At 34.9% G+C, this 17713-nt stretch overlaps 1 protein-coding gene across 4 annotated transcripts; it reads left to right on the top strand.

Moving 5' to 3' along the window:
* Window positions 1-684: 684 nt before the first annotated feature.
* Window positions 685-17155, top strand: LOC133285090 (uncharacterized). 4 transcript variants are annotated; one of them, XM_061482251.1, is made up of 16 exons: window positions 685-1479; window positions 1799-1873; window positions 1971-2033; window positions 3164-3340; window positions 4841-5413; window positions 5710-6465; window positions 7396-7677; window positions 7838-7993; window positions 8698-9053; window positions 10214-10694; window positions 10928-11257; window positions 12134-12905; window positions 13021-13079; window positions 13763-14242; window positions 16027-16065; window positions 16751-17155. In XM_061482251.1, the coding sequence occupies exons 1-16, from the start codon at window positions 754-756 to the stop codon at window positions 16934-16936; spliced, it is 5511 nt and encodes a 1836-aa protein (XP_061338235.1). In that variant the 5' UTR covers window positions 685-753; the 3' UTR covers window positions 16937-17155. The 4 variants fall into 4 exon arrangements, with proteins under 4 accessions (XP_061338235.1, XP_061338237.1, XP_061338236.1 ...); XM_061482252.1 differs by having other exon boundaries at window positions 1181-1479; window positions 1982-2033; XM_061482253.1 differs by lacking the exons at window positions 13021-13079; window positions 16027-16065; window positions 16751-17155 and having other exon boundaries at window positions 13763-13912.
* The last annotated feature ends 558 nt before the right edge of the window (window positions 17156-17713 follow it).

Below are 17713 nucleotides of genomic sequence, written 5' to 3'. Positions count from 1 at the left end.
TCGTTTACAACATCTTACAATCATATCGTAGCTGTTGATTTTCGTCAATCAACGGTTAGTATTTTTACAAATCAAACTTATTAATTAATTATTAATTCTCAATAAATGACAATTTGAAATCAACGGTTAAAATACGATTGTAAGTAAACAAAAATAGGTTGTAAGTAAACCTTCCTCATTAATAAATATGACCCAATAAATTGACAAAATCAACTATTAAAATTTAATAGTAAGAGATACTAATTATAACCTCTCCTTATTAGAATTATTTTCCGAAAACACCCGTTCTCAAACCAGATTTTTTGCTTTTTTTTTTCTTTCAAAATTTAAAAACTGTTTTTCCAAATCAGCTATCAAACAGGCCCAACACCCCCCCCCCCCCCCCCCCCCCCTCCTTTTTTTTTTGTTACTAAAGTAGATTTCATGATAAAGATTTTATTTTTTTTTAAAAATAGATTAGACTTAACCAATATAAGGTTGAAAACAGGGTCTTCATTCTATTCTCCAAGAACGTATAAATCATCTCGCTAATTCTAATTAAAATAAAATCATCTCCCTCAGTCTGGTTCTGAAGTGCTTCTATGTGAAATTCAATCCTTGGGTTTCTCATTGGAAAGCAGAAACCCAACCGGGGTAAGGTTTTCCGGTTCCGACTTACGAACCGTCGCGAACCGGGTTACCGGTTCAGCAAACGATGTTGGTGGTGGTTCAATCAAACTCGTAACCATTAGAAGAAGAAGAAGAAGAAAGAGAATGGATTCGATAATCAACGCTGCGGTTGAAGAGATATGCGCGCACGTTGAAGAAGGACTCACTCTTAAAACCCTATGGTTGAAACTCGAAGCCTCACCTTCTCTTTCATCTTCAAACATCAATCTCTCTCACACCGTCAAAAGAATCATATGGAAAAACCTCCTCACCATTCCCACTCTCCGATTCGAACCCAAACCCTCTTCGTCGGAACTCGAAGACGCCGACGAGAATCTCGATTTCAAGATCTTCGCTCAACAGAGCCTCGCCGATAACTTCGTCGGTCTTTACGAGTCACAGTCTCTCCAAAGCGCACAGAAGCGCGTGCTTCGCCTTCTCGCTAATGCTAGATCCAACGGCATTACTCAGAGTCAGCTTGCTAAGCAATTGCACATGGATGGAAATAACTTCCATTACGTTTTGAGGAACCTTGAGTGTCAAGGCTTGATCGTTAAACACTCTGCTATTGAGAAGAAGAAACAAATCTCCACTCATGGTGAATCGAAGAATTATCCGTGTGTAGCTACGCATTTAGTGTACTTGCATCGCTATGCGAAACAGCAACTTTCTTCTCATCAGAGGTTTGAATTTGAAATCACTAAATGTAACACCTCTGAGGATGTTGATGAGGATGCTGATGGAGCCACGCTGCAAAGAGATGTCCTTCTTAAGGATTATGCGCCTCAAATCAAAGCTATTTGTGATAAACTTGCAAACGCCAATGGCAAGGTTTCATTTTCATTCAATTCTTATTATAGTTTGCAGCCAGGAATTGTTCATCTTATGTCTTGTAATATAATTACGTTATGTGAAAAACTTTATTCATTCATTAACAGTTCTTCAAGGGTCACAATTTTAATAGCAAAGTTGGTAAAACTAAGAAGTGTAAATGGTTTTTTTAATTGCTTAAAAGGCTATATATGAATGAATGACTGAGATTTTTAACATGATATGATCATGTTAAAACAAGACATGAGGGGATCCATTCTTTACCAATCAAACCAACTAAACTAATCATTTATGCTCATCTTGTTTTATTTTCTTCAAGGTTCTTCTTGTGTCTGATATTAAGAAGGATCTTGGTTATTGTGGATCGCGTCCAAGACAAAGGGCTTGGAGACAAGTATGTTCTCTCAGACTTCAAACTTTCCAAAATTGTAATTCTATCTTCGGTTGTGTAGCTCTAGATTACCTTATTGCTCTTTTTGATGTGTGACCAGATTTCTGGCAGGTTGAAAGCGGATCATATTGTAGAGCAGTTCGATGCTAAGGTGAATGGCAAGGTTAGTTAGTTTATACCAGTTTATAACAACTGTCTTCATTGCTTTTATGCTTCAAATTCTGTTTGATTGATGAATGTTGATTCTAGTCTTTCCGGAATGGAATTGTATCAATGATGTCTCTCTTGGCAAGCATTAAAAATATTCTTTTCCTAGTGGGAAACAAAATTGAATTAGCAGTCACATTATTCTATAAAAAATAAACAGATAAATAAGCAGTTACAAGGGTAAAATCAGTTTATTTTGGTTTGTCAGTGTCCTTTGCATCTCTGAATTTCTAAGCAATAGCCTCTTTTTTCTGTTCCAAGAATGAACCAGATCCACCTTGGAATTGCCCAAAAATATAAAATGTGTTTTTTTAATGGTTCTATAGTTTAACACGATCCTTCTAAATAGCATGGGAGTGATGATAAATTCTCTACTACACATATGATGAGATTAATATTGAGGGCCTGTTTGTTTGTTTGAAAATTAAGTTTTTCAAAATAAAATATGATTCTAAAAAAAAGTTGTCTTTAGGACCCGTTTGGATGGGCTTTTTTAGCCAAAAACTGCATTTTTAAAGGAAAAAAGCACTTCTACTACAAAGTCCGTTTGGATGTCCTTTAAAAAAAATGCAGAAGTCACAAAAAACCCAAAAACCTGATTTTTTTGGAAGCTAAAAATTTTAGTTTTTAAAAAAAGCAGAAGTCAAAAGCCAAATATTTTTTTTCAAAAACCAAATATTTAAAAAAAAATCTAAATAGCTAAAGCTTTTGTAAAAAACACTTCTAAAATAAGCAAGGCATAAAAAGTCCTTTTTTTACAAGCCCATCCAAATGGGCCTAATGCTTTCCTAGAAGCTAGAATATTGGCTTCTGGAAAAATCTCTAAAAACAAGTTATATCCAAAAAAACACTTTTTTTTAAAGCTTATGCAAACACACCCTGAATGTCTTAATAAGCAAACTTTTTTTCAGTTCTCTTGGTTCTGCTGTTTACTATATCTCATGTTTACAGAGTCAAGTGGTACTCTTTCTATCAATGGAATCCTTTCATACTTTGTACCATTAATGAAATCTTTTTCTTTTTGCCATCAGTTGGTATAACTTAGTTGTGGTTATAATATAGCTGTAATTTTTTACTTGTTTGCAGATTGAGGCTTGCCTGCGGCTTCTTGACCCAATAACTGCTGGATCTGAAAATAAAGATAAAAACTTGAATCCTGGGAAAATATGTAAAGTCATTGATCAGTTTGTGGAGCTTCCGATTGAGCATCAAATTTTGGATATGATTGATGCTGCAGGATCAGGTGGCATTACAATAAAGGAGGTACGCATTTGATTCTTATATTATCTTCTTTAGTAAGACATGAAAAATGCCAATGCCAGGAAAAGAAAAAGAATTAAAAAACTGAAAGAAAATTAGTCAATGATTTATATTGTTCGGGGCATTAATGAATTATGATACAGAGCATAGGTGGGTTATTTCTTTCTAAATGCACTTTATTGGAGTATGATAGTTGTTGTGGTGTATATAAGCTTAATTGTATCTTGTCAGCTGATGGTGCCAGGTGTCCCATCAGTTAAGTCAGTTTCGTTTGTTAGTGCAGTTACAGATTAGTGTAACTGAATCAGTTGTAGAAGTCTTGTAATCATTGCCTGTATATTCAGTCTGAGATTCAGATCTGAGTACAATCAATAATATTCTTCGGTGCTTCCTCTTTCTCTGTTTCTGATTCTTTTACACTTTGATAAGCTTGCTGATGAATTTTATGTTTAAACTTATGTCAATGTCCTTGTTGTTTAGAGAAGATTTGAAAGGAAATATTTTACATTATGTGTGTAATTTGTAGTTTTTAATGTGGCACTGACAGTACTAGGACTGGTAGTGAATTTCTATAAAGTGAGATATACTTGTAAAGAATTTCTATAAGGTGGCTGTATCTCAAATGCTAAAGCTAGACATAATAGGACTGGTTTTTATTAGACCTGTAATTATTTGGACGGCATGAATTTTTTTTTTTTCAGGAAAAAATGAACATTTGGTCCTTGCAAAATTGATACCTGTTTTATTTATTTATTTTTAATATTTTAGTCAGTATGTTCTTAATACTATCTATGCAATGTAGTCCTTGCTGTCAGTATAGGTGTAATGATTATTAGATGGCTTGGTCAGCTTCCAATACTGTGCTGAAAGCCTAAAAAAGCATGTGATGCCTTTATTGTATTGTGTCTTTATTTTAATACTTTGGTTGCTTCCAAACAGTTCTCCCTAGGCTTAGGAACACTCTAGAAACAAATCAAGAATAATTGCTTTTGCTTCCCGAACATGGGAACTAATAGGGTTCTGCTCATTTAAATCATCTAGGGGATTAAAATATTTTATGGGTTCTATTCAGTGTTCCGCTTAGTGTTGTTTCTATGGAGTTGCTATGTCTGAATCCGATATGCAGCGAGACTAGGGGAAGGGGGCTTGGCTGCATTGTTGACTAGTTTGATTTCTACTTCTTGTTGTTTTGTATTTTAGTCTGGACCATGGAGGATGTCTTACTAGTTGTATTCCCCCCCTTTCTTTCTAATAATTTTTTTTTCTCTGTAGAGAAAGGTGTATTTAGGCCTATCTTTTCTTTTCATTTGGGACTGTGCTATTTTTTGTCTCCAGTATGTGTTTGTGAACTTTAGCTGATCAACTGCAATGAGCTTCATTTTTTTCATCTTTGCTCTCTTCAAATGGAGTCTTTTTTTAGGGCTGGTTCTCAATGATGCATCCCTAAATGTGCATAGTGTTGCCTTTCCACTTTTAATTTTTTTGGATGTTTCTTGTAAACAGATCTGCCAAAGGCTTGGGATTGAACTGAAAAAGAGCCACATTCGACTTGTAAATTTGTGCTATAGACTTGGAATGAAAGTGCAGGAAGAACAATGCTTGAAGACCAAAACAGTTCGAGTTTGGACATCCAGAAATTTCAACCCTGGACCAGAAGTTGCACTTATTTGCAATATTGGTGAAAATAAAAGTCCAGATCAACATGTGCCTGATGGTTTTTCAAAAATTTCTGAATTTGAGGCTTCAACTTTCAGTGGAGAACTTGCTGACCCTTCAAAATTGGAAGATATTGAAACTGGTGCAGAACTATTTTCTGAATCTCCAAGAAATATAGAGTCTAACTATGTAGAAATGCCTACAAACTTGCAAGAGTTGCCACTTGATCCAAGGGGTATTGTTTCTAACAGCGAACATGATTTGGTCAGTTTATCAGTTGAGACAGACATTGCACCATCAGGAGCTTCTCCATCTGATGTATTGAAACCATTCTCTACTGGATCATCTCAAAGATATGCAAATTTATCTTTCTCTGTGGATAACACTAGAAGGGCAAATAGGATACTTGAAAGACTAAAGGTCTCTGTAATGTTTTGCCTTCCTAATCCTATTACTTGTGAAGCAAGTTTTTTTTTTTTTTTTTAAAAAAAAACCACTCCCTGTTAAACCTGACTAGCGAGTGTGGGGTGGAGGCAATCCTTGTACGCAGTCTTACCTTTGCATAATTGCAAAGAGACTATTTCCTGGGTTCGAACCCATGACCTTTTAGTCATGAAATTACCACTGCTCCAGTTTCGTGAAGCAAGTTTTTATTGCCTTAGAATTTTATTCTGCTTCTATGACAAGTGTTCCTAAGCAAGTTTTTACTTGTGCAGGATGAGAGGTTCATTTTGAGACCTGAGATAAATAGGTGGCTTATTAGCTTTGAGAAGGATAAATCTACAAAATTGGATCGCAAGACTTTAGACCGAATATTGTCTAAACTTCAGGAGCAAGGGCAATGCAAATGCATAACAGTACATTCCCCAGTTATTTCAGAATATTCCAGGACAAAAGATTGTGTGGTGGTTGTGCATCCATTGATAAGTCTATCTCCTGAATTATTTGATGAAATTCAAGATAGAGTGAGATCATTTAATAATTATATTCGCAGCAAAAGTACTTCTCATCAGAATAAAGATGAATTGATACCTGTAATCGAGGATATTCAGAAAACTCAAAGCGTTATAGTTCCAGATGGGCGGGCTGGTAAAGCAGAAGCCATGCGTGCTAATGGATTTGTATTAGCAAAAATGATTCGTGCAAAGCTGCTGCACAGTTTTCTTTGGGATTATCTGCATACGTCAGCAAGCCATAATGATGCATTATCATCCGAAAAAAGTGTCTATGAGCTAAATAATAATCCTCATAGTAGCAGCAAACTATTTTCTCTGGAAGCAGCTATTAAAGCAATTCCAGTTGAACTATTCTTACAAGTTGTTGGGTCCAGTAAAAAATATGAAGAAATGATTGAAAAGTGCAAGATGGGTTTACGTCTCTCTGATCTTCCACCTGAGGAGTACAAGTGCTTAATGGATACTCATGCAACTGGAAGGCTGTCATTAGTTATTGACATTTTACGGCGGTTAAAGGTATTGCTGTTGATTGTTCAGTTAAATTCGAGGTCTTGTTTTTTATTGGAACGATCTAACATTTATCTTCTGCAATTACTTTTGTTTTTGAAACTGGTTCCATCTTATTAAGGTCTGTGAGTGGTGTCATTGTGCTTAGTGGTCAAGTAATCAACTGCTTAACATCTTCAAGTCATCTTAACAAAAAATAAATATACCAATCCCTTGACATGCTGCAGTCATCATTGTTGGAGAAAGCTACTTCTTGATCTCTTTTAGAGAAACCTTATCAAGTAATTCTTGGTTCACAGGGAATCATGGTTTCTTGTCTTCAGTTCGCAAATGACTATTCTTTTTTGGAGGAATATTTCTTTCGGATTGGTTCTGACTTGAAGGTTAATTCCGAAAGAGTGCTTTGACTGATATAAATATGTTAGAATTATAGGTTTAGGATTAGGGAAGAAGAAAAGGAGAGAAAGATAACTATGCTAGTACAAGTATGGTTGACAGATGTAGTGTCACAATACCCTAACCTAATAGAAGTATTTATACTAATAATTTGATCAAGTACCAGTATTCCTAGTATAAGCCCAAGCCTAGTAACAATAAGATTAGTAACCCTAATTTTAACACTGCCCCTCGACTTAAAGCTTATCAAACCTGCAAAAGTTGTTTGAGTCCAGGTTGACTACTGATAAAGCTAAAGTTGTTACCTGATTTTGTTGATCTTGTTTGTTACTTCATAATGTATTGTATCTAGTATATGATTACACTTTTTTTATCCTCTCATTGTAAAAATAATTTTTTGAAAGGGAAAGAAAAGAAAGCTGCAAATATGAGGGATAAAAGTCCCCCAAAATAAGGAAACACAAAAACAGAAGGTTAATAGAAATAAGATTATTATTACATTAGAAAAACTTAATGATGCATGCTTGACGTTTATTTGTGTAGTTGATTCGGATGGTAACTGATTCGCAATCTAGAGATGGAGTTAAAACCCCTCATACTTTAACTCACATGATGGAGCTTAGGCCTTACATTGAGGAACCCCTTTCAAAGGATGCAGCATCTTTAAATTTTATATCCCTTGATCTTCGACCAAGAATCAGACATGATTTTATTCTGTCTAATAGAGATGCAGTTGATGAATATTGGCAAACGTTGGAGTATTGCTATGCCGCTGCTGATAAAAAAGCTGCTTCATATGCATTTCCTGGATCTGTGGTTCATGAGGTAATCTCCAAGTCTGTCCAGTGGACAATTTCAAAACTTCTCCGTTTTGATCTCTTATGTCAGATTCCAGCCTAATATTATATTTTGATGCCACATTTCCAGTCCAAACTCCAAAGATAGTATTACTATTATTATTATTATTTTTTATTTACATGGTTAGGTTTTCCGCTTCCGTTCATGGGCACATACTTGTCTCATGACAGCAGAACAACGTGCTGAGCTTTTAAAGCGTGTAACGATGGATAATGATAGAGAAAAAATTTCATACAAGGACTGTGAGAAGATTGCAAATGATCTGAATCTTACCTTGGAGCAGGTTAGTTTGTTTCAAGCTGTTGGAGTGATTTTGTTGTTTATCCCTTTTGCAAAATTCAATATCAGTATCTTAACAGCTCCCCCCCCCCCCCAAAAAAAAAAAAAAAAAAAGTCGATATTAATATATGAGTATATATCCTTCAAGGAGGGAGCATAGATTTCATGGTTTCCTGTGTTGTCTCAATTAAGTAGACACTGTTACAGAATACTGATTATCTAGCTTAAACAAAATGTTACATGTTTATCACTTTTATATGTTTCTTAAAAAAAATCTTCTTTTATATTATTTTGCATTTGTATGAGAAAGTGATTGTGGTAGTTGACAATAAACCTTCTTTGATCAATTATGGTGAGGAATTTAATGTCTTTAGTCTTGGATTAATCAGTTATGCATATGAACACTGTGAAGTGTGAACCATTTTGCTTCTTAAACCTGTTGTTTCTTATAGTGTCAGTAACACAAGGTTGGTAGATTATACTGTTAACTGTCAATGGGAATTGGGAAGTGAACTCGTTTGAATTTAGAACTTTAAATGAAGAAAAGTATAAATATTTTTTACTTGAGTAAAATGAAAAAAAAAGAAAATAAGTTTCCTCATTGAGTATTCTTGCCACTGTTTCAACATGAGTGACTGTTGATATTCTTTCCAATATGTATATTATTATTATTAATTATTATTTTTTATATTTCAATGCCACTTGCAGGTGCTTAGTGTGTATTCTAGTAAGCGACGCCATTGCCTTAATCTGTTCAAAGATGAAGAGAACGAGAATAATTCACTTGGACGCAAGGGTAAACACAGTAAAAAAAATTCTACTGAGTTGAGGGCAGCAAAGCGTGCAAAAATGGATGCAGCTACTGAGGTTGTGGGTGTGCGTGAAGAAGAATATAATTTGGGTGTCCATTCAGGAGATGATGCCACCCATATGCAAGAATTTGAGGAGGATGATTATGAAATTGAGGGTTCTCAGGACCATTGTCCCCTTATAAGCCAGTGCGTCTTATCCAAAATGAAGCCAACACGTCAAAGGAGATTCATATGGTCAGACGAAACTGATAGGTACGAGAAATTTTTGAAGCCTGTTAAATTTATAATTGTTCTATTGTAGATTATAGAGGGTATGGAGATAATAGGTCTTTGAAGATGGATCATGTATGTATTCAAGCCAACTTTGAAAAAGTAATATAGCTTACCGTTGCATGTACTTTTAGTTTGTTGGGAAATAATGAATATAATAACTGTGTAGTGTTATACTGTTATCATTGTTAGTGGCCCCTGGAATGCAAGTATAAATCAACAAGAATTTTTTTTAGGCTTTACTTTTTATACAATGGAACTGGGCTTAATATGTATCGCAAGTTGCTTGTCATATGTATTTTTCTAATAATTGTTTTTCACAAACTATCAGTGTGTGACTATATAATTGATATTAAGTAGTTCGTAATTACAACAAAAGGGATAAAAACTACTCAAACTAATGGAATAACTATTAATTAATCATGATTTCTGATTTTATAATATGATTTTATTAAAAAAAATTAAATTAATTTAAAACATTTGCTTGAACTGTAATGTATAAATAGCTTAAAAGTATTGATAATTAGTATTTATTGATAAAAAACATGATATTCAAGCCGCTTGTTTGATTTGAACGGATGTTCCACATTCTACTTTTAGGGTCTCAAATAATAACTCTTTTTAAACACTTGATTGAATGGATTTCTATTTTTGAATCATAAAAATAAAATCCTCTAAAACATTGCAAAATTAAATGAAAACTAACTTAGAAATTGCAATCACACACACACACACATAAAAATAAAATCCTCTAAAACATTGCGAAATTAAATGAAAACTAACTTAGAAATTGCAATCACACGCACACACGCACACACACATGCACGCACGCACGCACACACGCACACAGGATACTTTATAGTAGTACAGAAAGATAATAACTAGTTCACACACACACACAGGATCCTTTATAGTAGTACAGAAAGATAATAACTAGTTTTCCCGTCAGTATCCATTCTGTTGCTTTATAAATTTGCAGGCATATTTGCTATAATCTTGGATTATAAATTGGCTATCTCCCCCGCCTCTCTTCCCCTCTTTTTGTTACCCTTGAGTGAAGAGCACATTTTTCCTCTCCTGTAAGGCTACAAATAAGGTATTATCTACCTTGTTTGATTATCTATGATTGTATCTTATTTCAGGCAATTGGTGATCCAATATGTTAGACACCGTGCTGCTCTTGGTGCTAAATATCATCGCATAGATTGGGGCTCACTTTCTGATCTTCCAGCTCCTCCAAGCGTCTGTATGAGAAGAATGAATTCACTGAATGGTAACTTAAGAGTTAGGAAAGCTGTGAATAGACTCTGTAACATGCTCAGTGAACGATATGCAAAGCAGCTGGAGAAGTCCCAAAACTTGTCATTAAGCAAAAATGATCGCAGAGAGTTAGTGCGATCCCAGTCTAGTAAAGGTGTTCAGAATAATTTCAATCCTGATGTTGAAATTCAAACGACAAGTCTAAATGGAGAAGCTTGGGATGACTTTGACAACAAAAGCATCAAGACAGCCCTTGATGAGATTCTTCGCTGCAAGAGGATGGCTAAGCTGGATGCCTCCACCCAGAAAGTTCAATCGCAATTTAAAGGGTGGTCAGATACAAATCCGAATGCTGATGGATATGTAATTCTCCAAGACTTAAAACAATACTAATGTCAAATTATTGCTTCTAAGTTCCTTGATGAGACTTAACTTCTGTCTTGCTCTAATATTTTATTATTAATTTAAATTTTTTTCCTTCTCTCTCCTCTCATTGTGGTGTGTTATTCCTCTTGGACGAATCTTTTTGCATTTACTTTGTACAGTTTTCAGTTATTATGGAAGCTGTCTGACTAAAGGAATCATTTTTGTGGCAGGAAACTCGAGAAAACAAAGAAATTACATCAGCTATTCCTAGTGAGATTGTTCAAAGCCATCATGGGAAGCCCCATACATTTTCTGCCCAAAGATCTAGTCGTCGACGGCTTGATAAAAAATTTACTAGGTTTATGAATAATAGGGCTAATGTTTATGGACAGGTATACGAATCGTTGGCTGTTTCAAATGCTGTGGAGCTATTTAAGCTTGTTTTCTTAAGCACCTCCACAGGTCCACAGGCACCAAATTTACTAGCTGACATTCTTCGGCGTTATTCTGAGCATGATCTGTTTGCTGCATTCAACTACCTTAAAGAGAAAAAAATCATGGTAAATGGTTCTGAATCTCTTATAGTTTGTATTTATTGCATGAGATGAGATGTAGATTGGTTATGTGCAAGTAACCCTATACTGATTATTGCTCTAGTCAAGTTGATATTTGATATTGGTCATCATGTAAATTAATAATACACTTATATTTTTTTTATAACGCATAAACTAAGGATTATGTTTACATATCATGTTTGCTTGTTCATGTTTAGTGATTCTCTCTATACTCTCATAACATTTACTAACACACCACCTCAAGCTAGGATGCAGGTACCTATGTATTTGAAGTAATACTTATTCAAGCTAAGACATTTGTTTAGAAATCATTGGTGCACACACGACTGAATCCCACATAGAATAAAAGTAATCATGGCGTTACAGTCTTGTTATTAAATCTTAGGTATACTAAGACTCAATTTAACTAATATTTATTCAACTAATGAGTTGTTATTAACTGTAGTGGATATTTTCCTTTCAACTAAAAGACTTCATGGATGTGGCTTTAGGCTTCTGAAGAGGTTAAACTCAAAATTACGATAAGCGTCCCCCTAGGGAATTCCTTGAACCCTGAGCAGCCTAAAAGTTTCTTATATTTTTCCAGCATTGTTGCTATTTTTTTCAGGTTGACATGCATTCTGAGATTTTTGGTGACATGATTTCTTTTTCTTCTCCTTCCCTCTCCCCCTTCTCTTTCTTCTCCTTCCCCCTCCCCCTTCTCTTTCTGTTTTATATAGACGACCTGAACGTGCATGGGTGTGCGTGCATGTGCAAGTTCTAATTACATTGGCGTTTGTGTGTGTGTGTACAAGTTCTAATTACATTGGCATTTGACCTGTGTGTGTGAGTACAAGTTCTAATCACATTGGCGTTTGACAGGTTGGGGGCTGCGGCAATGAACGTTTTGAATTATCACAACAGTTCTTGCATAGTGTTTCGAAGTCACCATTTCCATTGAATACTGGAAAGCGAGCTGTTAAATTTTCTGCATGGCTGCAGGAAAGGGACAAAGACCTCACAGAAGTGGGTACTAATCTTGCTGAAGACCTACAGTGTGGGGACATTTTTCATTTGTTTGCTTTACTCTCGTCAGGTGAACTTTCAATTTCGCCATGCTTACCAGATAATGGTGTTGGAGAGGCTGAAGACTTGAGAAATGCAAAGCGTAAATCTGATACTAGTGAGTCATCCTTTAGTGATAAAGCTAAGAAATTGAAATCCTTGTTTGGAGGAGAAGGTGAAATTATTTCTCGCCGGGAAAAAGGTTTTCCTGGTATCGTCATTTCTGCGTGCCGTGCTACGATTTCAAGAGCTGATATTTTAGATTTGTTCAAGGATAATGATAACAACGGCCAGCCTTTTGAGGGGAATTTTCAATCAAATGTAGGCCAAAGCAGTGATTATTTGCTTCCTGATGATATGCCAGAAATCTTGAACTCTTCTGATCCTGTACCTGTGGAAGAAAGTCATATTGAATCACCTTGGGAAGCTATGGCAGGCTATGCACGACGTTTGATGTCAGTGCCTTCCAATCAAGAACAAATGCGTGCCATCTGTGCTGAGGTCTTCAGGGTTGTATATGCTGCCATCCAGAAGGCTGGTGACCAAGGATTAAGCATGGAAGAAGTTTCTCAAGTTATAAACTTGCCAGGTATAGATGCTCTGAGATTTAACCAAGTATCTGATTGACTTAAAATCAATTAAAAAAATTGCTTATAAAAACTTCTTTGGGATTGTCTATTGTTTTTTGGCTTTATGCCTTTTAGGAGCAGAGGTAGATGGACTGATTATTGATGCTCTTCAAACATTTGGACAAGCCTTAAAGGTTCCTCCCCCTTTCTTTGTTCCAATGGTTTATAGCATGTTTGAATTATAGTTTGCAAATTATGGTTTGGCCCAATGAAAAAGCCACTTTTTTCTGCTTCCACTCAAACCATCTATTGGGACCCAAATTCTTGTTCAGACACAACCCAACCATGGTTTTGCCAAACATGTTATTTGTGGATGAAACTCAATTACACGCCATAAATTAGGATTTGTGGTGTGCAAACTATAACCCAAGCATGCACTTTATAGTCTGGGAATATTTCTGAATTTTAAAAACTGCTGCTGTTATGCAGAAATGTGCTGCTATGTGCATTCATAGGTTAATTTGCATCTACCCTTGCCCCCAGTGAAATCTCTGATACTGATATCTTGTGTCTTTAGTGATTCCTTTTAATTGTTTTTTTTTTTCTCTTTTTTCCCCCCATTGTTTTCTTGAATTTCTGATATGAGTGCAAATATATACTCCTTTTGCCATTTTTGGAAGCTTGAACTGCTTGTTCCAATTTTGCTGAAGTTGTTTACAACAGCAGTAGTAATTTGAGCCTTTACCTTCCAAGAAATTGAAAGACTTTTTCTGGGTATTATAATATACTCAGGCTGGTTTTAGTAGTTCCTGCATATTCAGTTTTAAATTAATTTTTCCCCCTCTTTTTTTGTAATATTATTCTCTTTACTGAACAGGTCAATGCTTATGATTCTGTTCGTGTTGTTGATGCTTTATACCGTCACAAGTACTTTTTGACACCTATGTCTGGTTTTCATCAAGGTGTTGTACAACCTTCCTTAACAAAGACCTTTGAAAAAAATGAGGATACATGTAAGCATAACAAATCAGAAGAAAGTAATACAGCTTGTGCTGATATTATGAGGGAAAGAAACACTGGGGTTAATAACGTGCACAAAGTGACAATTCTTAATCTTCCACATGGGGATGTGGATCCTGAAAATCAAGCATGTGACAGGAACGAAGGCTGTATGCAAGGCAGACTTGTTTTGTCCAGAGCCGATCATGAGAAAGAAATGCTCAAATTTTCTTCTGCTGAATTATGTGTGCCAATATTGCCATGGATCAATGGGGATGGCACCATTAACAACATTGTCTACAACGGACTCAGACATCATGTTCTTGGAATAGTGATGCAAAACCCAGGGATATTGGAGGTATATGCAATCATTATACTGTTCCTTGATTTAATATTTTTAAATTTTCATAGAACTTTGAGATGGGATTTCTGGTGAATGTTGTGGCATACTAGTGTTTTGCACTGGTTCAAGTCAGATTTCCCCACTGCTTTATGGTAAGGGCTAAAAGAACCACAAAAGGACTAATGAAAAATGATTGGTTGTGTGCTATCCTTGTTTTATAACCTTATAGCGGTTTTATAATTTAGAAATGAATTGGGTTAACTTGTTCAGAAAATATATGGTATGTCATTACATTGACGTTGCCCTTTTTTAGTTCAAAATTGATTTCATTGCTTTCTAACTATAGTTAATAGATTTCCCTTTTTTGAAGGGAAGTATTTAGGAGCAAACATTTCAAGTTTTGATAATTTGGTGCATGCTAAATTGTATATTATATAGGAAAAAAAGGATACTACTTAATCTTCTAATTTTATTAATAATGAATTATATTTTCCCATCTATGAACCCAATCCACTTTATCCCTTTGTTTGCTCTTTTATCACATAACCACCCTGAAGTTCTCTCCATCCATTTTGTATCTCGAAGCTGCTTGTGAGTGGCACATGAGCTCAATTTTAATTAAAGATTCCCTCCTTGCAGTTTGACTTGAACTCACTTTCTTCCTAGAGTATAAAATATTGATACTTAGCCACCTTTTAGTTTGATCCGTGATCACATCCATATGGTACAAACTAGAAGAGAATGTGTTCAAAGTGAGCTGACTTGGAATTTATATGTAGTTATCTGTTGTAATAGGGAGTCTAGATAGGATTCTACCGAGAAATATTGAAGGTTTGAGCTGAGAAGAGCCAAAAATTGATAATGGGCAGTTTCTTCTGGTGTAACAAATACAAACCAGGAAAGAACAAAGTTGTTATTAATAATTCTGGATTGGATTAGACAAAAAGGGTTCTATGAGAAGGTTGAGGCTTAGCTTTTATAGAGCTAGCTAAGACCTTTCAAAACACATGGCATTCCCGCTTAAATCTCATTGACGTTCCAAATTGATATTATTAAACAACTACTTCTGAGGCACAACTTACTAGAAAGAAACTTAGAAGAAACAACTTCCAAAATGTAATCCTTGGCACTCACTACTAACAGAAACCCATTAGGAATCTTTGGCCTTACAGATTAGACACCAGGACTCTTAAATAACACAAAATTGACCTAAAATACTACTTATAACCAGAAGTTGCAAAATTTAATAAACATTAATATCAACATCACTTTTATCCCAAACTAATTGGAGTCGGTATTTGGTCAACCCATGTAAAAGTAAAAATAAATTAAGGAAAAAAATAATGAATAAGAAAGAATAGTATATATAACAAATAAATAAAAACAGAAAAATTTTACCCTACCACAATGCTAATAGCTTTCCTCCACTATATCCTAAGACACTGCACACCAATCTATTTTCCACTTCATTAAGTCTTGTTTACTACAATATTTTCCACTTAAATATTTTTTACTACTGCTCCTGCATCATTATCTGGTGCAAAATAGAAAGAGAAAACGACAAAGTAATTATGTAATAATGAAGCAAAGCAAACAAAAGGTTGGCAAAGTATCAAATTTTTTATCTTTAAGTAAAAAATATTAAATGAGAAGTTGTAATGCAGGTTGACAGCTGTACTTAAAAATAAGAGTGATTACATAATAAAACTTGGGGTGCAACCCTGTTATATATATTTTTTCAATACTTAAACAAGCGAGGGGAAAAATCTACTGACGATTTCTTTTTGCATCTGTGTTAGGTTGATATTCTAAATCAGATGCATGTGATGAATCCACAGGTATTACCGAATTTCTTAAATTTCTAGACTTTTATTCTAAAATTGTTAGTCACTAGTTTCATGTTATCTTTAATTCTTTGCTCAGAAATAGTGATAACAACCTATAATCTGTTCTAAGGATGATGACCTGATTCAGGGCAGTACGGATACATGTTTTGCCTGTATGTAATTTTGTTCCCGGGTAGTTCTATTCAGTGGATTTCCGTGACTTTTTAAAAATCTTTTCTAGATAAGTTTGCATCAATAACCCTTTTCCCATGTGATATTACTGAAACCTGTCACCACACTCCTCTAATTTCAAATTATGCTAAAAACCTCCCAAGGGTTTATAAAATCTATTTCAACACTCCTTGTGTGTCCATAGTAGTACAAGGGGAAAAGGAGCTGGGAAGGGAGGAACTTTCTATAGTATAAAACTAGAGGAGATTCGCGCCTAGGATTTACAAACCTCAGGTTAAGCTTCTCAACAAATAACTGAAATTAATTACAATGTCATTTATCAGATAAGAAGTATAATGGGAAAGGTCAATGTCATCATTGGAGGCTGTACTCTATTATCTGTTTCATGATGCTGATTATGAATCTCGACTTTGATATTATTTTGTTTTTGCCATTATTGCTGCCTGCGTTCTTCTTTTTGTGTTTGTACGCTCAAGTGTAAATGCTGATTTGGAGTTTCTGACAGAGCTGTAGAACTCTTTTGGAATTGATGGTTCTTGATAAACACCTAATTGTGAGGAAGATGCATCAAAGTAGAGTTGATGGGGGCTCCTCCTTGCTACAGGATCTTATCGGAAGCAAATCAAATCAATCAAAATTGGTTTACCGAGAGCATTACTTTGCCAATCCCATGAGTACTTCCTTGTTGTAGGGAAATCTGTGGCTGGGGACATGTAAAGTCAATAGATATTATGTATATATATGTACAAATACAAGTATGGGCAATTTGGGATACTGGTCTTGTGTTTATATTGGTAAAATTAAAACTTAGGTAATCATAGTCAATATATTTAAGATTAGCATTTTGGAGTTTGTAAGCGTGGTTGCTGTAATCCTATTTTAGTAAAACCAGGTTTGGTAAGAAACATATCGTGTCATACAAAATTTTTAGAAAATTATTGTTTATTGCTTCCAAAAGTTGGTAAGGAAAAGTAGCACATCATTGTCTCGCTTGGTGAAGACTACAAAGTGTTTACAGGATGCCACTATCTTATAGTGATGTGATAGCATCCTAGTAGTATACTTAGCCAACGGTAGTTGTGCAATCTTGAGAAATTTGGTTTTGGATTGTTAGCAAGTTAATAGGAATAGTTATGTAAATTATCAATAATTTTTACGTATTTATTTTTGATATGTTCCAAATAAATTGTGTTTTCTTTTCTTTATTCGGTCGTGTATCTATATTTGCTGCCTTTCTTTTTAATGTGTATATAACTGGTTTAATAATTTTTTATTCTGAGTGGTTTTCAATGAAGCATCGACAAGTGATTTAAAAAAACAATTTGACTGTATGGGAGAAATGTAAATTTTTTAAAATCTTTACAAAATTAAAATAATCCTAAAAAAAAAAAATTTACACACAAGTTTATCAATCTCATCGGAATCACAACTAACCTCAAAATCTCTTCAATCTGCAATTGCAAATCGA

This window comes from Gastrolobium bilobum, unplaced genomic scaffold (assembly GCF_033153095.1).
Source record: "Gastrolobium bilobum isolate Gb01-03AN ecotype WA unplaced genomic scaffold, APGP_CSIRO_Gbil_v1 utg434, whole genome shotgun sequence".
Lineage (NCBI taxonomy): Eukaryota > Viridiplantae > Streptophyta > Magnoliopsida > Fabales > Fabaceae > Gastrolobium > Gastrolobium bilobum.
Note: the sequence above shows the minus strand (reverse complement) of the source record. Positions and strands in the feature narration are given on the sequence as shown.

Coding starts and splice junctions, on each gene's coding strand:
- LOC133285090 (XM_061482251.1), top strand. CDS start 754: ATGGATTCGATAATCAACGCTGCGGTTGAAGAGATATGCGCGCACGTT. Junction 11,258..12,133: donor TTAAAGAGAAAAAAATCATG/GTAAATGGTTCT, acceptor GGCGTTTGACAG/GTTGGGGGCTGCGGCAATGA. Junction 14,243..16,026: donor AAAACCCAGGGATATTGGAG/GTATATGCAATC, acceptor CATCTGTGTTAG/GTTGATATTCTAAATCAGAT.